Below are 20515 nucleotides of genomic sequence, written 5' to 3'. Positions count from 1 at the left end.
CATTTCACATCAGCAGTAACATAGAGTTCTAAAGAAATCTTTTCCCTTCCATAATGTGTTGCTAGTTGAACATATGAACCTGTGGATAAAATACTAGCTTAAATGTGAATTCTATGTAAAAGTGTCAGATTGAATCCTTTAATTTGTGTGGCTTTTTCAATGATGTGAAAAGTTCTAAGTGCTTAAATAGCCCGAGTTCTGTAGGAATAAATAACTTATTTAACTGGTGGGTTGCATGAGGAGAGTAAATGATTCACCTTTGAAAAAAGTTATATTGTTACCTGTTTGTTTTATAAATTTACATGTAAATGTATTCAGGTATGAGCTTAGTGCTTTTATTGGTAGGGTGGTTGTCATGATTGTTATTATCAATGATTAAATTCCAGAGCCAGTGTTCTGGTATTATGTGAAGGAAGTGCTGAACAGACATGAGCTGCAGCGCTTCTACTCTCTGAAGGCCATCACTACAGACATTGGCAGAGGCCGGGCTTGGCTGCGCTGTGCTCTGAATGAACATTCCCTGGAAAGATATGTTCATATGCTGCTTGCAGATAAGAATCGCCTCAGGTACTGGATCTGATACTTTTGTAATGCAGGAAGTGTACTGACAATGTCTGAAACTCCAGGCAACCAACCAAAAGCCACAGCTGTAGTAGTACCCCATAGTAATTGCTATGCCTGTCAAGTAATTTAACATCATTTTTAAAAATTTTTGTCAGCCATTAAGGTAGTGGCTTGTGCCTATATCAACACGTGACCTCTAAATCCCTTTCCTGTTCTTTCAACAGTTTTCCTCACCATGCTTTAAGCTGCCTCTCTCAATCCACTAAAATAGTACACAATTGCAGCTGTGTCTGATCTCAATTCATCAGTGGTAATTGCCTGTTACCTTTTGGAGATCCTGTAATTGCAGAGCTCCAGCAGTGGGGAGCTGCAGCTGCAGATCACTGGGAAGTGGTTAGGTAGCAGTTTGTGAATCTTTTGTTACAGTTACTGAGAATAACTTACTACACGTTGTGAAATCCTGCCTTTTTCTCCTATGGCTTCAACTTCTTTTCTCTATGAAAACTTGAGGTGTTTTCCTTTTTTAATCAGTAATTGTTGAGCTTGCTCAAACCGGTTGATGAAGTCCAGTGGATTCAGCAGAAAGGCATTTTATTCATTTGCATTGATTAATGGATCTAGTGGATAAGATTATTGCCCAAGCTGAGTTCATTGTTACTTCCTTTTCATTTCTAGTTTGTTCCAGTCATCTGTAGCTTTCTTGCAAAAAAGACTTTGGAGAAATCAAATAAAGACAAATGAAATAAGAAAGAGGTCTGAAAACCACTAGGAAATTAGTGACTTGGATTGCTATGTCACTAATTAATCTCAAGTAGCAATACTTGCAGACTATCAGGATTATCAGCACACTGCATTGTAATGCTATTTCTAAAAAGGTTTATTCCAGAATTTTTAAGACTTAAATGTTACCCAAATTCCAATGGGATTTACAGGATCAGTTTACATCCCCAATTATATGTTTTGGAAAGTTTGAAATGAATTTGTCAGAGTTGTTTAATATATAGATTGAGGATTTTCTATCTGTTTTGTTGTTTAATTAACTGAATGTTGATAGTAAAAATACAGCATTCTGCTACTAGAAAGAACTAGAGTTAGAACTACTAAATTTATGTGTTCACTGTGAAAAATTACAGGTTTTTTACATCCAAATTCATAGTTTACCCTAACTCTTTAGGGTAATTGGTGTGGGTTTGGATATTGAAACAGGTCACAGAACCATAGAATACTAGGATTTGGGTTAGAAAGGACCCTTAAAGATTGTGTAATCCAACCCTCCTGCCATGGGCAGGGACCCCTTCCACCAGAGCAGGTTGCTCAAGATAAAAGGAACCTTTTTGTTTTGTGGTCATGTGTTCTAAGCTTATACAGAACATGGATAGCAATAGGTATATAGAGATGCTGTGATTGCTAATGCAGTATAAACCCCCAGATCTTGAGTGGCTTTTTTTCTCCGAAAAAAGTGCAGAGCTAAAACGAAAGAAAAAAATACTCTTTAGCATGTCTTTTTAGAACCATCTGAACAGTTACCAATTTCAGAATCTACAGGGAATTAACTGTTATATAAAATTTCTTCCTTTGGGGTGGTCCTTACTTATTCTTCAGAGCTTTTTTGTCTTTCAGAAGTGAAGAATATATTACTATAGCACTGCATGTCCTTTTTTTTCCCCTTTTAAATTACAGTGTCTTCTATGAAGACTGGTCTTTTATGATGGATGAAGAACGTTCTAGCATGATCCCTACAATGGCAGCTGGTAAGGCTTTCTCTCCAGTATAACTGCTCTTGGAAAACTACTGCATTTTGGGATGTTGCATCTGTTTCTGCTTGTGAGGAGTTTGTCTAATACACCCTGTTTGTGTGGAGAATGTGTGTCAGAGGCACGGTCAGGGTGAGCAGTCAACGTATTAGGGCAATTTATGCTATGAATTGATGGATTGTTAAAATCCTGGATCTGGCCTTCCTACAGTTAAAAAAATTTCCACACAATTTTTTTATCTCTTCAGCAGTCAAGGCTAACTTAAAACCAGTGCTATTTAGAGAAGCAAAGTGGGTTATTCCTGGCTAGAAAAGAGTAATGATGGAATTGTATAGTAAGATCAAAATTACAGGTAAATACAGGTAAGGAGAGTAAGAGTAAGGAATGATAACAAATAATTTACTTTCCTAGAGTTCATCCACAGAAGTGATGTATTATTACCTTTTATACACCTTTTTTCAGATACCTAGTCACATGCTTCATTCTGCAAGACAAGGTTCTCAGGTGTTTTTGCTAATAGAATATAAGAACCAACAAATAGTAAAATTGCAATGAAATGGGTTTAAAGAAAAGGGTCTTTTTTCACAGTACTTTTTGATTATTTAATGTGCAGCTGAACAGCCATCAAGAAGAATTCAGAACTGATTGCATCAGCTTGACTATAATCTAGAAAGGAATGAATGGTACATGAAAGAATAAGAATTCATGCATTGGGAACTGTGGGAAATTTTTGGGAAAAATGTTTTCCATGTCACAGTTTCATTAATCTTTAGCTTCTATGTTCATAACTTGCATGTGAAGTTTATGGTGCATTTCTGGTCTCTTTTCCCCCTTTCTTTTATCTGAAGGTCTGAACTCCATTCTTTTTGCTATCAACATTGATAATAAGGATTTAAATGGGCAGAGCAAATGCACACCCACTGTGTCAGATTTGTTGAAGGAATCCACACAAAATGTAACTTCCTTGTTGAAGGAGTCCACTCAGGGTGTCAGCAGCCTCCTGCGGGAGATCACTGCCTCGTCTGCAGTCTCCATTCTCATAAAACCTGACCAGGACTCTGACCCACTGCCTGTTCTGTCCAGGAATGTAAATGCTGGTAAGCTTCTATGAATATTAGTGCCACTCAGAAACTTAGGAAATATTCAAGTGTGTTTAAATAACTTTTTAATTTACTTTTAATGTACTATTGTAGAGCAGAAGTCTTAAAAATAAGTGCACTGTGCATACAAACCAGTTGAGTGTATAATTAAAAAGCATGAAATTGGAAATATTGGATGTGAATACTGGATGGTATCTGTGTATTTCAGCATTCTTGTATCACTGTGAGAGGGAGGCTGAACTGTTTTATTGGTAGTGCTTTGTTTGTGACCTGAATTTCGATTTCTTGTTCATAAAATTATGCTTTGAAGTTTGTGATGTAATGATTTTTCATTTTTAATGTTGTCTTTTGCCACCTTGCCAGTCAGACATAGAGTAACTTATATCTTTTGTTAAATATCAGATACAAATCTTAGCTTGTAAACTGCTTCAAGTAGTGACTGTGTTTACAGTCTGAATTCCTATGCAAAGCAGATAATTGCCAAAATGAACATTTACTCATACACTCGTGACCTTTTGAGTGCTTAGTGTTACAGCCAGCTTGTATGATGTTAGTTACTAACAAAGACCCAAAGCCTTAATCTCTTATTATTTGAAATCAGTCAAGGAAAATGTGATTTTCCCTATATATTTTTGGTTCCAAAATTAAGAAAATAGTATTTTATTATCTTTGTTTCTAAAAGTTGAGCTAAAATTTTGTTTTGCTTTATAAAAGTACAAAACAGCAGGAAGATTTATGTGCTTTTCAATTAAGAAACAAGGTTTGAGTTTAGGCTATAAATTGTTTTGATTATGATAAAAAGGCACAAACCCCACATGAGAATCTGGTAGGAAGAGAAGTTGAGATAAAATCAATTTTCTATTGGCATTTAAAATAGACTTTGTCTTAAAACATGGTTTTTAGAACAAACTTGTGCTAAAGCTTTTGTTGTATAGACTTAAATGAGATTAAAATCGTAGGTGATACTTGACTTGGGATAACTTTGTTAGTATAGAATAGCCTTGCAAGATGAAAGAATTCAGTAATTGTCCATATGGTGCATATGACTCCAGAACATGATGTACCTGATGTGTACAGCACATGTATATACAGGACATGAAAGGTACAACTTCCAATGAAATGTCTGAAATGTCACTTTAAAAAAACTGAGTTTGTTCAAATGCAATTATATGTGGAACATTAGAGCAAGTCAGATGTTTCCATTAAAGTCTGTGTTCTTTATTGTAATTCTATTTGCAACCAGAATGGGTTTTAACATCCTTTTAAAAGTATGTTAGTGTGTTTTGTGGATATGTAACAGCTGGACTTGAATTAAACAAAGCAATTTGGTCCCAGTGTGAGGTGTCTTGGTGAGTAGATTTCTGATATTTTTTGGAGTGCTTCAGCTTTGCATTTATCTTCACATGCACATCAGATTCAGTGAGAGTAGGTAATAGTGTAAAAATAAGTGCTGTCACTGAATACATCTGGTGTAATCAGAGAGAATTTCAGTGTATTTCTAGAACAAGAGCTAATTAGCTGAAAGCTGAATATTCAATTTTTAGAGTATAGACAAAACTATTTGATTGCAGGTTGTGGATTTTGTTTGTGTTGTGAGTTTGTTCTTAGTTTTTCCTCTGAACTTCATGTTTTCTCTGTTGTGCAGACCTGCTCTGCATTATATACTAGGTGTAATCCATAGGAGGAAGTGACAGGAAGGCTAACTTATTATTTTAAATTTAATTTAATGGGTTTGTAGAACTTTTCTTCCAGCTTCAATTGAATCATGTCATGAATGCATCTCCAGAATATCTTCTAAAATCTCAATTAAGTAAGACATATAAAATAAAGCAGGTAATTAGAGATTTAAAGCTTATGTGTATGGAAAGATAATGAATGCCAGGTAGATCTAAGTTTTTTTCTTGACTAGAGTAATTTAGTACATGAGCTCTTTTAAGAAAAAACCAGGTTTCATATATTATTTCTAAACTGTGTAAAAACTTTGTATTACTACTAGATTTAAAATACAAAAAAGATCGAAAAAAGAAGAAGAGAGTGACTAATATTATCTCATTTGATGAAGAGGAAGATGAGCAAAACTTGGGGGATTGCACAAAGACTCTGATTACAGGAGAAAGTTCAGAGGAGAGTGTAGACAGATCTTCAGTTCTTGCATTGTCTTCATCTGAAAGCACTCTGGGAAAAAATCTGAATGGGAGTGAAAGTAACCATTCGTGGAAGAACAATTCAGTATTCATGAATGGAGAGTATGAATACCAGAAACTGGATGTGAAGAGCATTGATGATGAAGATGCAGATGAGGATGAGCTGTATGGAAAATCATTAGGAAATAAAGGCACAGTAGTTGGAACTGAAGCTTCTGAAAAGTAAGTATTGGTGCAGGACATAGTGGTAAACTTCCCATGCTTCCCCTCCACTCCTCCTTTTCTTTTATGGTTACTGCAAATTCATGTGTTGAACTGAACTATAGATTTTCTCTATTTTTTTTTTTGCCCTATTCCTCATCCCCCACAGTTTTCCCCCCTTTTTTTCCTTCCCTTTTTTTTTTTTTTCCCTTTTTTTTCCTTTTTACTGTTTAAGCAATGTGGGCCACTGCAGTGATGATATTTTGCTTCTAAGTTTCACTGCAACCCCAAATTTTGACATTTGAGACTTCTTGTTCTTGAAGTTCTCAGTTGTCAAAACTGTGGCATGATACAGCCAGGCTATAGTTTTGGCCTACTTGATGTTTCCTTATTCTTAGTATGATAACAATGCTATTCTGGCTTCTCAATAAAAATGTGTGCTTTAAACAGAGGAAACTTGTTACATCAGAGTGTAGACAGTTCAACAAGGCAGGACAAAACTGAGAGAGAAAGAATAATTTTAGATACTGATATGCTTTCTTTATTTCTGACAAAAATTTGTTTAGAGAAAAAGACAAACACTGCTTGTCTCATCTGCTTTAGAATGTCTGGTCTTTAATGAATTAATGTATGGCTGACCAAGAAATTGGCAGGCAGATTGAAATAATGATTTTTCTTGCAGTGGTATCTCTGAAAGAAATATAAGCATTATAAACAGTAATACTGGCTGTATAAATAGATTGGTTTGTTTGTTTGTTCTAAATAGGCCTCATGAAATAGTCACATGCAATTCTCAGATATGCAGTTGGAGTCCTCTGCAGGTCCTGAATGATGACTCAGATGTTCTGTTTCCTGTCAGTGCTGTTGGCTCTTACTCCCAAGCAGGTGGGCATTTGAATTCACAGAATTCCAACAACCGTTATTCTAGCATGGGACAATGGTAAGAAATAACAGGGTTGTACAGACATGGGAGATATTGCACAACTGGGATAAAAAGTTCAAATTTATTCTAGGTCTAAATCAGAGTTCTCCATTTAAGTAGTTACTTAGTTAAGGGGGAGTTATCAATGTCAAAATAAACCAGAGTTTTATTGGGATTAAGCTGTGGTCTTGTATTTTATTGAAGCTTATGATAGCAGTATAAAAAGTATCCATATCTGTTTTCTAGATACCTCTAAGCTGCAAGAAGCTCCAAGTGTGTTTGAGAAATTGAATTCAAATTAATCTTGACAGATTAGAGAGCAGCTAGAAGCAGTTTAATTGAAGCTGTTAGTTGTTGAAATACAGGATAAGAAGTGATTGACTAGGAAATAGTTGCTCAGAACAGGATATGGGAACGGTAGAATGCTTTGGGTTGGAAGGGATCTGCAGAGATCATTTATTCTAAGACTGGTTTTCTGAGCTGTGAGCACCAGTTGCCAGCTCACATCTAAATTTTCATGTGCCAGTATCCTCAAATTGTTTTCTGCAGGTTACAAGCTGATAGTGATTTAACAGAGCTGTGCATAAATGAGTGTGTAATTTGTAAATGTAAGCTCCATTGGCTCTGCTGTGGCCTCAGCTGCAATATTGTATGCAGTGAGGGGCACGTCAAAATGACGTGGACCATTTGAAGCAAGCAATAGAAATGGTTAAAGGAATGGAAAAGAAGACCTGGTGCTTTTACAGTATTTGTATTAGTACCAAAGACAAACAAAAAGGTCCACCAGCCCTCCCATTCACCCTGCTGATATTTTTCTAGCTGTTCATAAACCACTGAACTTTGGGTATACTCATGTCAGTAAGTATTTAAAAAATTCTCAGTGGTATTCAAATGATATTTTGTATTTTTTGTATACACATTATACATCCAAGAGTTTAAATGGAGTTTTGATTGAAGGCCTGTAAAAAAGTGTAATTCGGTTGTGTAAGTTCAGTGACACATATGTGAATCATAAGATAATGCTGCACTGCCCTCTGCTGTATTTTAAAATATGTACCTCATAAGAAATGCCAGTGGTTAAAAGAAAAAAAAAAAGGACATTTTAAATTATTTCTTGTACTGCCATATTTTTCAATTTACAAAGGAATGGATTTAGAAAACATTGAGTAGTTTGTGGCATTGTGATCTCTTAAATACAAAACAGAAACTGTTGGGGAACATCCACAGATTGAAATCTGGAATACAAGAATCCATTCCTGTCTGTGGGGGGTGGTGTGTGGAATGGGAGCTCACAGTTGCTGTCAGTAGATGTCACGAGGCATCAGGAGCATGAGCTGGGGTTTTTGATCTGAAATCAAAAATCATGAGTGCAAGCCAAGACTTAGTTCTGGAGGCAGATGACCAAAGAGGACATCTGTATATATCTGTATGCATCTTATCCATAGCTGTCCCAGGGGCTTACTCTTACTAAGAAGACACCAAAGCCCCTTGTTTTGTGTTGCTTTATCTCAGAACTGTTTTAAATGCAATGCTCAGCCTACTGGAGATGATCAACAGGCCCGTTCAGATCCCTTCTGGGCACAGGACAGTTATTTTTAGTCCTCCTTCTGTCCCTCTTTGTCGTCTGTCATGCAAGTGAGAGTGATTCAGCGTTGGGCTGGTGAAGGGAGTCAGTTCATCAGTGCTAGGAAAGCCCCCCAGACCCCACTCCCTGGTCTGATCCCAGCTCTCTGAGCAGGAGGAGCTGATGGAGCGTGCAGGGAGGGCTGCACTAAGTGCCCGTTGCACAGCCCAAGGCCAAGCCAGTCAGGGACAGGGATACACACGGATCCAGGCACCCTCTCCTCAGCCACACTGACAATTTGCTGAGATTGAAAGCTGCCTTAGGCACTTGTTTGCTTGACTTTGGGAGTTGCACTTGTGCTGGATGAATGATGTCAGAAGGAACATGCAGTAGCTTATTCTGAGGACAGTCTAGCCCACTAACTGGCAAGCTCATTATTATCCTGATATTTTTATTAAAACATGAGCTTAATGAGCTCTTGTAAAATACATAGTTTAACCCAATATTTTGGTTTATAAGTCTTAATGCCAATAAATAACACACACACATATATATTTGAAATAGCATAATCTATAATGTTGTATGTTAATATGTGTTTTCAGTATTAATCTGTTGCAGTGCTCCAGGGATGTGTCAGGGCATATCATATCTCCACGTAACTAGAAATGAGAAAGCCTCCATCAAAATGCAGTTGTTTGGAACAAAAATGGAGTATGTATTTTAGGAACTGAGCTTCAGTAAACTCTACAGCTTCAAAAATAATTTTTCTCCTCCATAGACTTTCTGACATAACTTTATTTCCCATTAACTTATTTTCTAGAATTTCTGCTTTTTAAATCTGTTCCATTTAGGATTGTCTTATAGTATCTTTGTAGCTCTTACACAGTGAGATGCAGAACACATCAATAAAATACGATTTTTGTTTGTTTCCACCTGAGCTTCCTCAATGACAGGCTCAGCGATGTGGATGTTTTGCTGCCGACAGTTGTGGATCTGTGGACAGATGCACATTATTCATGCTTTTTAAACAATATCTCATCTCTTTTATTCCTGATGGTTGGTACAGGGACGTAAGGAGCTAGAGAAAAGCCATGGTGCTCTCTTGGGAATACAGAAAGCACTGATGTCTTTGCAAGGCTTCACGTGCTGGGGACTAACCACAAATTCTTCTCCTGCAAGTCACAACCAGATTTGTAGTGAGCATGAGGTGTCATGAGGTGCTTCAACTCTGGGGGCTTGCGCAAAAGCTTCAGGAAGAAGTCTCCTCATAGCTTTGTGACTCTGTACATATCAAGTATAATTTAGGAATTGTGCAATACTAATTTCTTTATGGTGGCTGTGTTCCTAAGAGTCTTTACAATCCTGCTGGCATTCAGGGTCAATTTGCAGAAGCCAACTTTGGAGAAAGAATTAAAAGTCTTTAAAAGCTTTAGCAAGTTGAGTGTTTCTCTTTAAAAAGGTAACTACCTAACTTCTGGATTTTTGTTTTTATTTTATTTTTGAGTAATGTAACCCAAAGGAAGCTAATACTTGTGCATTCTACTTTAGATAACTTGGAGAATGGAGAGGGGCATGAGCATGCTGTTCATCCGGTAGAACTGGTTCCAAGGAGATCTGATCTTCCTTACAGGTATGTGCCAAATATGTTTGTCCTAAAAGAACAAAACCTTCACCCTGTAGCTGCCAACTTATTGTTAGCTAATGCACTTAGTACTGGAAAACCAACTACTCATCAGGATACTTCTGCATATGTTTGGAAAGACAAATGCAAAAAACCTACATTTGCCTTTTTTGCACAGTTTCATACACTGAACTTTCCTAATTATCTTGAAGGAAATCACTTAGTCATGTCAAATAACAGACTTGGCTTCTTGGTTTTGAAAATAGGTTTTATGTTGGTTTTTATGTTATTTTTTACTATATTCTCCATGGCCTTTTAAATCAGAATTTTTATGTGTCTGCTTAAATCAGACTCCTAGGAGATACATTAAAGGATTGTTCAACATATTTTGATTAAATATGAGTGAATAGGATAACAATTCTAGTTTCTGGAATGCTTTTCTCTTAAGTTTTGAATTCAGGATTTTGTTTTCATATATTGATTTTACTGTGCTTTTATGACTAGAGTGGAAGTCAGTCCTCCAGCTCAAGTGAATACTTTAAGCAATATGTTGCCTTCAGCCACTGTGCCAGAATCCATGACAATTAGTAAGTACTTCCTTGATGTATCTAGATTGATGGAAATAACTTTGAAAGTCCTGTAACTCTTTCTATTTTTGTTTCAATAAAATCTGCTTAGAGAGTCTTGGAGCACTTAATTTCTGATGTGCTGGTCATGTTAGTAATAACTGTTCTAAAATTATGTATGTATTGGCAGGGTATGCTTCATTGCAGCTGATATATCCTTATATTAAATGTGGCTTCAGTAGTTAAATGAAAAATAATGATTTGATTAACATCTTTAAATTTCTACAAGTTCTGAACACACTGAGGGTTGTTTCTGATGTTGTCTTGCTTATTTGGCCTGTTTTCATTAATGGCTAGTCAGAAACCAACAAACCTCACTCTTTATGTGGTTTTGATAAGAAAATCTGCTCCAAACATAAATGTAGTCTTTCACAAAACATGAGTTCTAAGATTAAGGGGGAGGACAGTCATTTCAGTGGTATTAAGAGCAGAGCTAGACAGGATAAAATAGTCTTTGCTGCAGAGGTAGATTAATAGAAGCACAGACAATTGGTTTATCATATATTTGATCTTTTTTCTTTGCATACACTTGTAGAACAGAGACTTAGTTCTTAAACTGAATGTCTAAGCTTGTAAGCTAGTGTGTGTTTATGTTCCTCAGTGTACAGAATGTTCTGTAACTGAACTGGCTTTGTTCCTAAAGCTCTTGGGTGTGTGTTTGTTTCTTCTTATAAATTTCAATATGTACAAGTTTTAAATTATGACATTTGGAAAGTTAGAAGTGATGCAGCCAAGATTCTACAATTGATTCATGCAATCATCAAAATGAATGAAATCTTAAGATATTCTAATCTAATTTTCTAAAGTTATATTCAAATGCTGTATCAACATGTGTTAGAGAGATAAAACAAGCAGTTTCACTGGACAGTGTTTCAGGCTCTGGCACTGGTCTGCTGGCTGAGCTTTACAAAGCTGAAAAATCGTTCTTGCAAAGTACATCATGAAGTGGCAAACTAGCTTGAGACTTCTAGGAGTCTCAAAGTCCTCGAACTCTCACACTTCCAATTGAAGTGTGGAATGGACTTACTGTTATTAGCTACCGTGATACTTTGGTCACTAGATATTCCCTGCAAATGCTATTCCTACAACATCCTGTTCTTATTTATCTCTCAGAGAATTGCACAGGGCAGTTTTCTGTGCCCCTGCACTCTGTTGATTCTGCTGTTTGTAGGGGAGTCAGGTACCAGCAGGGGCCGCAGTTGGTCTCCTTCAGTTGCTCAGTTATTTCCCAGTGTAGGTAAGAGCTATAAAATAGAAAGAAAATCTGGAGGTTTTCAATTCTCAATACTTAGCAATTTGTAAATGAAATGAAAACACAGGATCAACAGAAGTGTGCACACTATCATTAGTTTCCCAGTTCAGAGAAGGCTTTGGTGAAAGGAAGGGTGGGAAGCATGTCAAACCCATCTATAAAGTAGTAGAACACCTAGTAAATAATCATAATCATAATTAAAATTCAGCTGACTATACATTTATAGAATTAGTGATTACCTTTATAATAGGTGATCTTGGGTATGTTGAATAAAAATGCTTTTTTCAAGTTTGCTGTTATTGGTTGTAGATTCTCTACAGGAGGAATTCGGTGCTATGACAAAGTCAGACACTGAAGCTCTTTCTCTCTATTGCAATTAGCAGAAGAATTATTAAATGCTGAGGCTTATAGCTTGGTTGCATAGCAACTGATTCTAACACATCAGGCAAGAAAAATGGAATGCAGTAGTGCAGTGAGAAAAGCTGTGAGGTCTCCAGTGACTGGATTTTTGTGTTTCTTACTTTTGAGGACAAAGCCTGAAATGGATTTTTAAAAAATTATATTCTTTTTCTGCTTTTCTTCCAACCTATTAGTGTAGTACTAAACTTTTTTTACTTCTTTTGATATGCAGGCTAGAAAGTTAGGAGAAGCTGTAATTTCAAATTTCTGCCATTTTAAATTATTTTCCTGAATTATGTCCCATGCATTTGTAAGGTATACATTAACTTAGCCACAGATATATCTCAAAAAATACTAATACCACTGAAGAGAAATCCACAGAGCTTTACTGTTTATGTCAGGCATAATTTGAAAACTAGCCCTGTTTTGCAGATTGTTTTGTCATAACCAAATTTATAAAGAGTTAAGCTGGTCAGAAGTTTTCTATTTATGCATCTACTCTACTGTGTAATTTCAGTTTTTAAAAAAAGTTGTCTTTATCTTGTTGTACTTGAATCACAAACAACACTGTTTCAAGAGTTGCTATTGGAAGATTGTATTTTCAGCATTGTTTTTCACCAAAACAATCTGTTCTAACAGCACAATTTTCTCCATTTTGTTTTTGCAGTAGAAAAAAGAATAAATTGTAAAACTTCTATTTTAGAAGGAGATGACATATGTTCTTCTCTCTGAGGTTCTTCTATTTTAGTACTATTTTTAGGAAATAATTGGTAATTTAGTTTTTTCACTATAATTTTCTTCAGTTTTTAAAATTGGGTTTCACCACAAAGGTTAGGAAAGGTTGTAACACTGTACATCATTCCATTCTTTTTCATGTATTCTTGAGAAATCCCTGAGCTTTTCATGTTCACTGAAGAACTTTCTGAGTAATCAAACCTCCATGTTATATTTTCATCCTGGTTGTGTAAGTGAATAAGGTGTATGTTTTTGTACTTTCTGTGTCCTCTGAAAAGCTGCTGACCTGTTCTGTAGCCCAGTTGCCACAGGTCACTGGCAGGTACTAAATTCTTGTGTTTTCTTTGAAAGCACAGCTGTGAAGGGAGGGTGTTTGTATTTCATCAGGGAGAGGAAAGCTGCAGTTTAGTTTACAGACTTGGTTTTCACCAGGGCTCTTCTATGCAGTAGAAGGGCAACACAATTTGTTTCCTACTAAAATTTGCCTTGTGAATAGTGACATGACAGGATAATATTTACAAGGTTTTTGAGCACTAAATTAAGCCTTAAAACGCGGTGTTCATGTAGGCAGCTTAGGGAGCATCAAGCTCTTTAAGTCTTTAAAGGTCAGACTTCTGATTTAAGATGTAACTAGTCTGCTGGAAGTCTTATTTGTCTCTGAAAATATCTGTGTAAATTTTCACTCATGAAAATAAATTTAAAAAAAAAAAAATCCTGTAAACTTCTCCCAGCCCACCCTGATACTCTATCTGCAGGATTGCAGAGGAGGCTGCATGACCTTGTGTACTTTGAGGGATGGTTTCACTTACAGCTCATTCTTCACAACAGGTGATTGCAAATCATACTGCTCCAGTCTTTGGCTAAATAGCACAAGAGTTGTGAAACTTACGACTTTCCTGGAGGTTGCTGGAAACTGGCAGGTGTTTCTCAAAGCATTATATATTTCATGCTCTGTGACCCTATGAAAGCTTTCTAGAAGCTAGATTTTGCATGAAGTATGGAATGGACTTAAAAAATGTTTTAGAGCAAATACTCACTTTATGAGTAATTAGGCACCACAGATTAATTTCAGCAATAAAAGAAAATTGCTAGTGTTTGAAAAAGTGAGGTTTAATATGAAAAAATTAATTAGTACATACCTTGATTTTTATATTATGTTTTTTTTTTTTTGCTGATAAAGAGTGGTTTGGAATTATTTGTTTGTACATGGGAATTCTTTTTTAAGAAGTCATTGCAAAGGTACCTCTTAGGAAAAACTTCACTAATTATCATCTTATCTCTGTCTTTATGGAACTCAGGTTATCACTTCACTTTTAGATATGTTGGTGTTGAATGCTGATCCTTAATAACAGCAGAGTATTGCCTTTCATAAATATTATTTTACAAAACATAAATGTCATCAAGCACAAACCAGCTCAGAAATAGGACATAAAGTCTAATATCAAACACTTTTCTGAAGCAGCAATACTTGGCCATCCTCCCACTGTTTTATTAAAAAAAGAAAAGAAAAAAAAATGGGGGGAGAAAGATTGAGGTTGCACAGTTCAGAAGTCAGAAAATGCCAAATTTATGATTGCTGCTACAACCCTGACATTTTTTTTTTTAAATTTATTCGCTTTTCTAACCCACACAATGTATGAGACATAAGACTGCTGGAAAAATTAGGTTATGATCATACACTCATCTTGAGGCAAGTGTAACAGACAGACAAATGCTCATGAACTGGGGATGTTCTGGCAGGTTTCAAGGGAACCTGCTGCAGTGTATGATACTGGATTTCCTTTGCATTCAGCTGACTGCCCTGACATGCTGCTGAAATTTTTCAAGAAGCGTAAGTGAAAGTAAGAAATTAAAATTTTTCAAAGTTTTAAATATTATACCTGAATTAAATAGGATGGTTTCCTTTTAGTTCTACTCAGTTCCTTGCTTCAAAACATCATGACATTAAGGTTTCTGATTTTTTTTCTTGGTAAATTTTTACTCATTTAATTACACTAATAATGTTGTTCTTTTTTGTATTTACTGTGGATAGAGAGGCTAAAAAAGTGTTGATTATAAGCTGTTTAGTTCTTGTGTTTGTTTTAAGTAATTTATAGAAAATATGATTCCTTAATACTCATCAATTCAAGAAAAACAGGAGAGCTATAGCCATGGAGCAATCTTGCTGCTCAGGTGGGCATGGGCTGGACCAGCCTTCTTGGAATTCTGGTCTCTTAGCCCACACTGGTGGTTTGTGTTGATGCTTTCATCCACACCTCCACTGGTACCTGTAATTGAGCTAAAATAGTAAGAAATACTGAATATGGAATGTGTTTGCATTTGTGGTCCTAAATTAAGCATCTATTTTTGCCCTATAAGTGGTAATGAATTTTGGAATTTCTGCTTTGTTGTTTCACTATAGTATTGTTAATTCTATGACTCTCAGAAAAAAGAGGCAAATGGAAATAAATAAGCAGTTTAAAGTCTTCTATTTCAAGAGGCTTTTTTTCTTCCTCTTCTGTGCAAACCATGGTCTTTAGCAGGATCTTGCTTTTGTGCTCTGCTTGTGTGTGTGTGTGGGAGAGGGGAGTGAGAAAAAATGGGATTTCAGGTCTCAACTCATGCAGAAGATTCTGGGTGGAATAAGGAAAAGAAGATTAAGTTATTATGCAAGTTAAGGTTACAGTTTGAATAGGCTGGTAAAATTGAAATAATGAAGCCAATTTATAATAGCTTAACTGTATAAATGTTAATAAATCAGTACACATTAAAACGCTGAGTACACACACAGGCAATTGCTGCAGAGTGGGCACCCTGTGCAAGTGCAGAGCCATGTCTGAGCAGCAACAGCTTTAATTTATTCAAAGTTAGAGACATAACAGCAACTACTTGTTGATTGTGCACTATAATATTTTAATGACACACTTAAAATATTTAAAATGCCATCGGCATGATGTGTCCTTGAGGAGGATTCTGAATTCAACATTATGGTTATTTTGTTATAGAGTGTTACTGTACAGAAAGCTTACTGTGGATCCTTTTGCTTGTGTTGTTTATTTGTATGATGCTCTAACACTGGATTATTCCATTTTCCTCATCCACAGAGCAATTGTTTATTTCACAGATAGGCTGATGGATTGTGGTCCCTTGGGCTAGTATTTAATACCCAGAAATTTCACTATTTCACTTTCGGTTTTTCTACAAGATTTGGATTTTTTTTTTCCTTAGGGTTGCATAAAATATGCTAAGCTACTGTAGAAAACTAATTATTCTTTCTATGCTGAATTAATGAAGTGCAAACTCCCTCTAATGACCCACTGAAACGTTTCTTGCTAATGCCATTTAGCTGTTAAAGTATAATATGGGTGTTATGGAATGGGCAGAAAAGTGATCATCTACTTTCTCCCTGGCCAAAGACTCAGGAGTGTTTTGGAAAAAAATCTGGCATGAAGAAATTTGGATTGGCTGATTTCAAATGATATGAGAACTCTGCTGAACCCTGCAGTCCTGCAAGGGTGGGATTTATCTGCAGATTACTAAGGCCAGACTGGAATCATGATGTCTGCAGCACTGACTGTCAACGTTTGCTTGACATAATAAAATCTTTTACATTTTATCCACTACTAGATTTTGTCAGTCTCCAATCTGGCCCACAGGACAATGTTAAGTTTTTGTTAAATTGGCAAAAACTTCTGTAACTATAGAAGATATTAAGGAAGATACAGGTAATTCTGTGTACTGAATGTAAAGGGGAAAAATGTTGTCCAGTGGCTTTGCTTGCTTGAAGAAATCAAGTAATACCAGTTCTGTTAGTATGTTTTCAGTAAAAGCACACAAAAATTACTGGCATCTGCACTGAATACTTGCAGAACAGAGTTGGCTGATTTATTATATATAAACATTTCACTTAAATGTTGGGAGGGATGGTTTAATATAGTTGTATCCTTGTAATGCTTATAAAATTATTGATTAACATATGTGAAATTGTTAATGAAATTGTTGGAGCTGACACTTCCGTATGGTATTTGGCTGTTCTGGTGTCATGTTAAACCTAACCCAAAGGAAATATTTTAGAATTCTAAAATTCTGTTGGTTGTTTTTTTTTTTTTTTTTAAATTATTCTTGATTTAGTGACGGAAAGCATTTTTAAAGTATTTGTAAAAAAGTAGAAAAGATTTTATAGGAAATAATGAGGTTCAGAAATCTCATCATCTTTAGGGCTGAACTTGAGAAGCAATGCCATGAGGAAGCAATGACATTATCTCTACTCCCATCTCCCTGTAGCAGTTATTTCCTGGTACAGGATTTACAGCCAGGAGAAGAAGCAATTTGGAGAAGCTGAACAGTAACAGTGTATCTCATTAATAGGCATGTGGTGAAAAGGTGCTTTCTGCCCTACATCTGTGAAAACTAAACAGCTGCAACCACAGTCAGCAGTAAACATTTGTATTAAAGCCAGATGCAGACTGATTTGATTTGATCAATACTTCTGATGTGATGTTAAATAACACTGCTTTTGAAAGATTGCTCAAATTAGTGATGAGATTAAGAGCATTTTTATGTGCTTTGCTGAAGAGCAAATGGTGTTGGCATCATCTTAAGTGTGCTGCCTGTGTACATGACTTCTGGATCTGAAATGAGCAAAAATGTGCACAGACATTAATCCTTTTTGTTTCTTCTTCTTAGATGAACTTCGTCAAGCTATCGTGGCCATGATGAACAGAAAGGATGAACTGGAAGAACAGAATAGGTAGTTTGTGTTTTTTAGTCAAGAGGGACTCTAATTAAAAAAAAAATCTGTTCTCTAATACAAGCTGTCCTTTCTGTAAAGCCATGCTTAATAGTTATGAAAATGTTTTGATGTATATATTATTTTTTCTGTGAAAGGTTAACTTAATAATTCACTTTTTAAATATTGATACTGAAGAATAGTGTTTTGAGGGCAACTTTTTCCTTTTAGTTTGAATCGGGTAACTCTTTGTACCTTGGGAGCTTTGCAATTGTAGTTTTTTCAGAACCAAACCTTATAGCCAGGAGATTCTGAAGCTCTGTTAAGATAGCTTTCCAAATGAGCAAAAGTTTCTCCTAATGCAAATATTCAGAAAATTTCTGGTTTTTCCCTTCTGGTGAAGAAGTGATGTAGGATGGCTGACAACGTAATGTTGAAAGTGACTTTAATTTCTGACTGTCTTGGGGCACAATGATGATGTAAATGTAGAAATGATCAGTTGCTCATATAAAATGCCATCAAACATACTTTGTATTTATTTAGTTTATTGAAACACATAGTTAGATGAATGAAAATACAAATGTATTCAATGCTTTAGTAGGGCTATTTTGGCAATTCATATTTTCCTATAGGTATTTTGGGTTTTTTAATGCTGAGCTTACCAACAGAACCTATTTTCCTTCCTCCTATTCTTTCCACTCCCATAATTGCAAGTTATTGCCTCATTCAGCTTTGTGGGCTTTTTTTGGCAGAGGGACCAGGATGCTTTGGGTTTTACCATTATGCATCATGCTGCCCTTTGCTATCTCATCAAGGGTTTTTACACAAAGGTCTGTGGCAGTGCACTTGGCAGAGACAAGAGCCCTGCCTGTCTTGCTATAAATATATTGCTTATAGATTATTCCCAAGATGTATGGACTTGCACTGAAGAACTGAAAACAGCTTAACAGCTTTTTAAAAAAACAAATTCTTTCTCCATGCTGATACAGTAGATTCCATAATAAGTTGTGCTTTGGGCTTGTTGACAGGATAGTAATACAAATTAATACTAAGCATTTGCAGCTGCTTTTTCCTTGTAGCTTTTCATATCTTTGTATACTCAAATCAGGTGAATTTATTAAATTGAATAAAGAAATTTTTGGATGACATCAGTGGTATCACTCCTCTGTGATTCTTGTAGTATACTCTAATTAGCAGGTAGTTTGTGCAGTGTCCTAAAGAGAGGCTGTTGCCTTCTTGCAGATCCCTGCGAAATCTGCTGGATGCAGAGATGGAGCATTCTGCAGCACTGAGGCAGGAGATGGAGAACTGCAGGAGGAAGGTGGCAGAGCAGGAAGAGAGACATGCCACAAAAGTCCAAGCCTTGGCACGGTAAGAAGTGCTGAAAATGTCTCAAAAAGTAACTGCAGGGGAACAAGGGAATAACAGGGTCTGTATAGAAGGGAAATAATTTTCAAGTAGCTAAGTTTGCAGAAGAACAGAAGTGACTTAGGACTAAAAATCCTATCGTAAGCAGTAGCTGTTGCTAAATGTTATCAACAAGAGAGTACCAAGTTCTGAAGTGGTGCAGCTGTTCTTCCCACAGCTCCAGGAAGGTCAGCTGGAACAGGTTTCTCAGGACCATTTCCAGTCAGGTTTTGAATATCTGCACAGGTGGGAGACTCCCCAGTCCCTTTGGGCAGCACTGTTGGCAGTGCTGTTCCTAGTGGGGTCCAGGCTGCTCTTGGCTTGCTTTGCCATGGAGGGGGTGTTGAAGACTTGTGCTCAGCTGCCTGTCTCCCAGGGCTCCCAAATCCTCCTCCACACAGCTGTTTTCCAGCCCTCCAGCATTGCCTGGGTATCCTGAGCTTTTTCTCTCCAAATGCAGGACTCTGCATTTACCCATGTTGAACTTAACAGACATTTTCTGAGTCCAGTTTTCCAGTCTGTCCCTGTCCCCCTGGGTGGCAGCACAGCCATGCAGTGTCTCTGCTCCTCAGTTTTGTGTTGTCTGTGACCTTGCTGAGGGTGTGCTCTGGCCCAGCATCCAGGTGATGTTAAGGTGTTAAACAGCATTGGCCCCAGTATTGAGTTGCCTCCAGCTTGACTTTGTGCTGCAGTGACATGAAAGATTTTTAACCCTCTCCTTGTCTAAATGGGATTCAGCTTCAGAAAGACTTTTAAAGGTAAATGCTGCTGTAATAGTGTGATTTGCTTTTTACAATTCAAAATAAGCTCTAGAGTAACCATGATGTGTAAGATCTTGGAGGTGATTCATGTGTATAGTAAACAACAAACAATCCAAGAGTTAAATAATTTGCCTTACCCAGAGAGAGGAGTTTGTTTTCTGCATATACAAGCAGAGTGTGTTTAGTGTCAATCACAAAGTACCACAGCTGAGATTCCTTTAAGCTTTTTATTGCCTATTTGAAAATGATAAATATAAAGCTTTCTTAAAAATAAAGGTATTTAGGATGCTACTAATCACTGCTTTTGATGACATGTCAAACCAACTACTTGCTTTGAGGGAGGGAGAGATATGAATAAGTGGGTTTGACATTCATGTGCTGTAAGGCAGTAGAGACAATGCAAATACTTCATCATTTAATATTCATGTTTCAGGTTATAGGAGTTGTATATTCATATTTCTTTGACTCACTTCCCCCACAATTTTAGAATTTGCAGTGACATATGGGTGAATCAGATATTTGTCATGCACATACCTCTTCAAAGAATAGATAAGGAGCTTTTATAACCAGACCTGAAGAGATGCTCACTTAGACTAATGAGGTATTTTTAAGTAAGTCTGTGTAATTCCTCTTATTGCTATATGGATGTGTTGTGTTGATTGCTCTTCTGAAAGTCAATTTGCCTTGTCACGTGATAAAAACAGTGTTGGGAGCTGCTGAGGCATGATAAATTCATGTGTCACCAGTTACTTTGGAA

At 36.5% G+C, this 20515-nt stretch overlaps 1 protein-coding gene across 1 annotated transcript in view; it reads left to right on the top strand.

Moving 5' to 3' along the window:
- Nucleotides 1-20515, top strand: part of SNX29 (sorting nexin 29) — a 101856-nt gene that overhangs the window by 7849 nt on the left and 73492 nt on the right. Inside the window, exons 5-13 of the mRNA XM_053991739.1 lie at nucleotides 387-567; nucleotides 2245-2315; nucleotides 3167-3415; nucleotides 5415-5784; nucleotides 6530-6648; nucleotides 9798-9879; nucleotides 10375-10457; nucleotides 17548-17611; nucleotides 18833-18961. Coding sequence (XP_053847714.1) covers nucleotides 387-567; nucleotides 2245-2315; nucleotides 3167-3415; nucleotides 5415-5784; nucleotides 6530-6648; nucleotides 9798-9879; nucleotides 10375-10457; nucleotides 17548-17611; nucleotides 18833-18961 — 1348 coding nt within the window. The remainder of the gene's footprint in view (nucleotides 1-386; nucleotides 568-2244; nucleotides 2316-3166; nucleotides 3416-5414; nucleotides 5785-6529; nucleotides 6649-9797; nucleotides 9880-10374; nucleotides 10458-17547; nucleotides 17612-18832; nucleotides 18962-20515) is intronic.

Source organism: Vidua macroura, chromosome 16 (genome assembly GCF_024509145.1).
Source record: "Vidua macroura isolate BioBank_ID:100142 chromosome 16, ASM2450914v1, whole genome shotgun sequence".
NCBI classification, from domain to species: Eukaryota; Metazoa; Chordata; class Aves; order Passeriformes; family Viduidae; genus Vidua; species Vidua macroura.
This window is presented reverse-complemented; position numbering and strand designations above follow the sequence as displayed.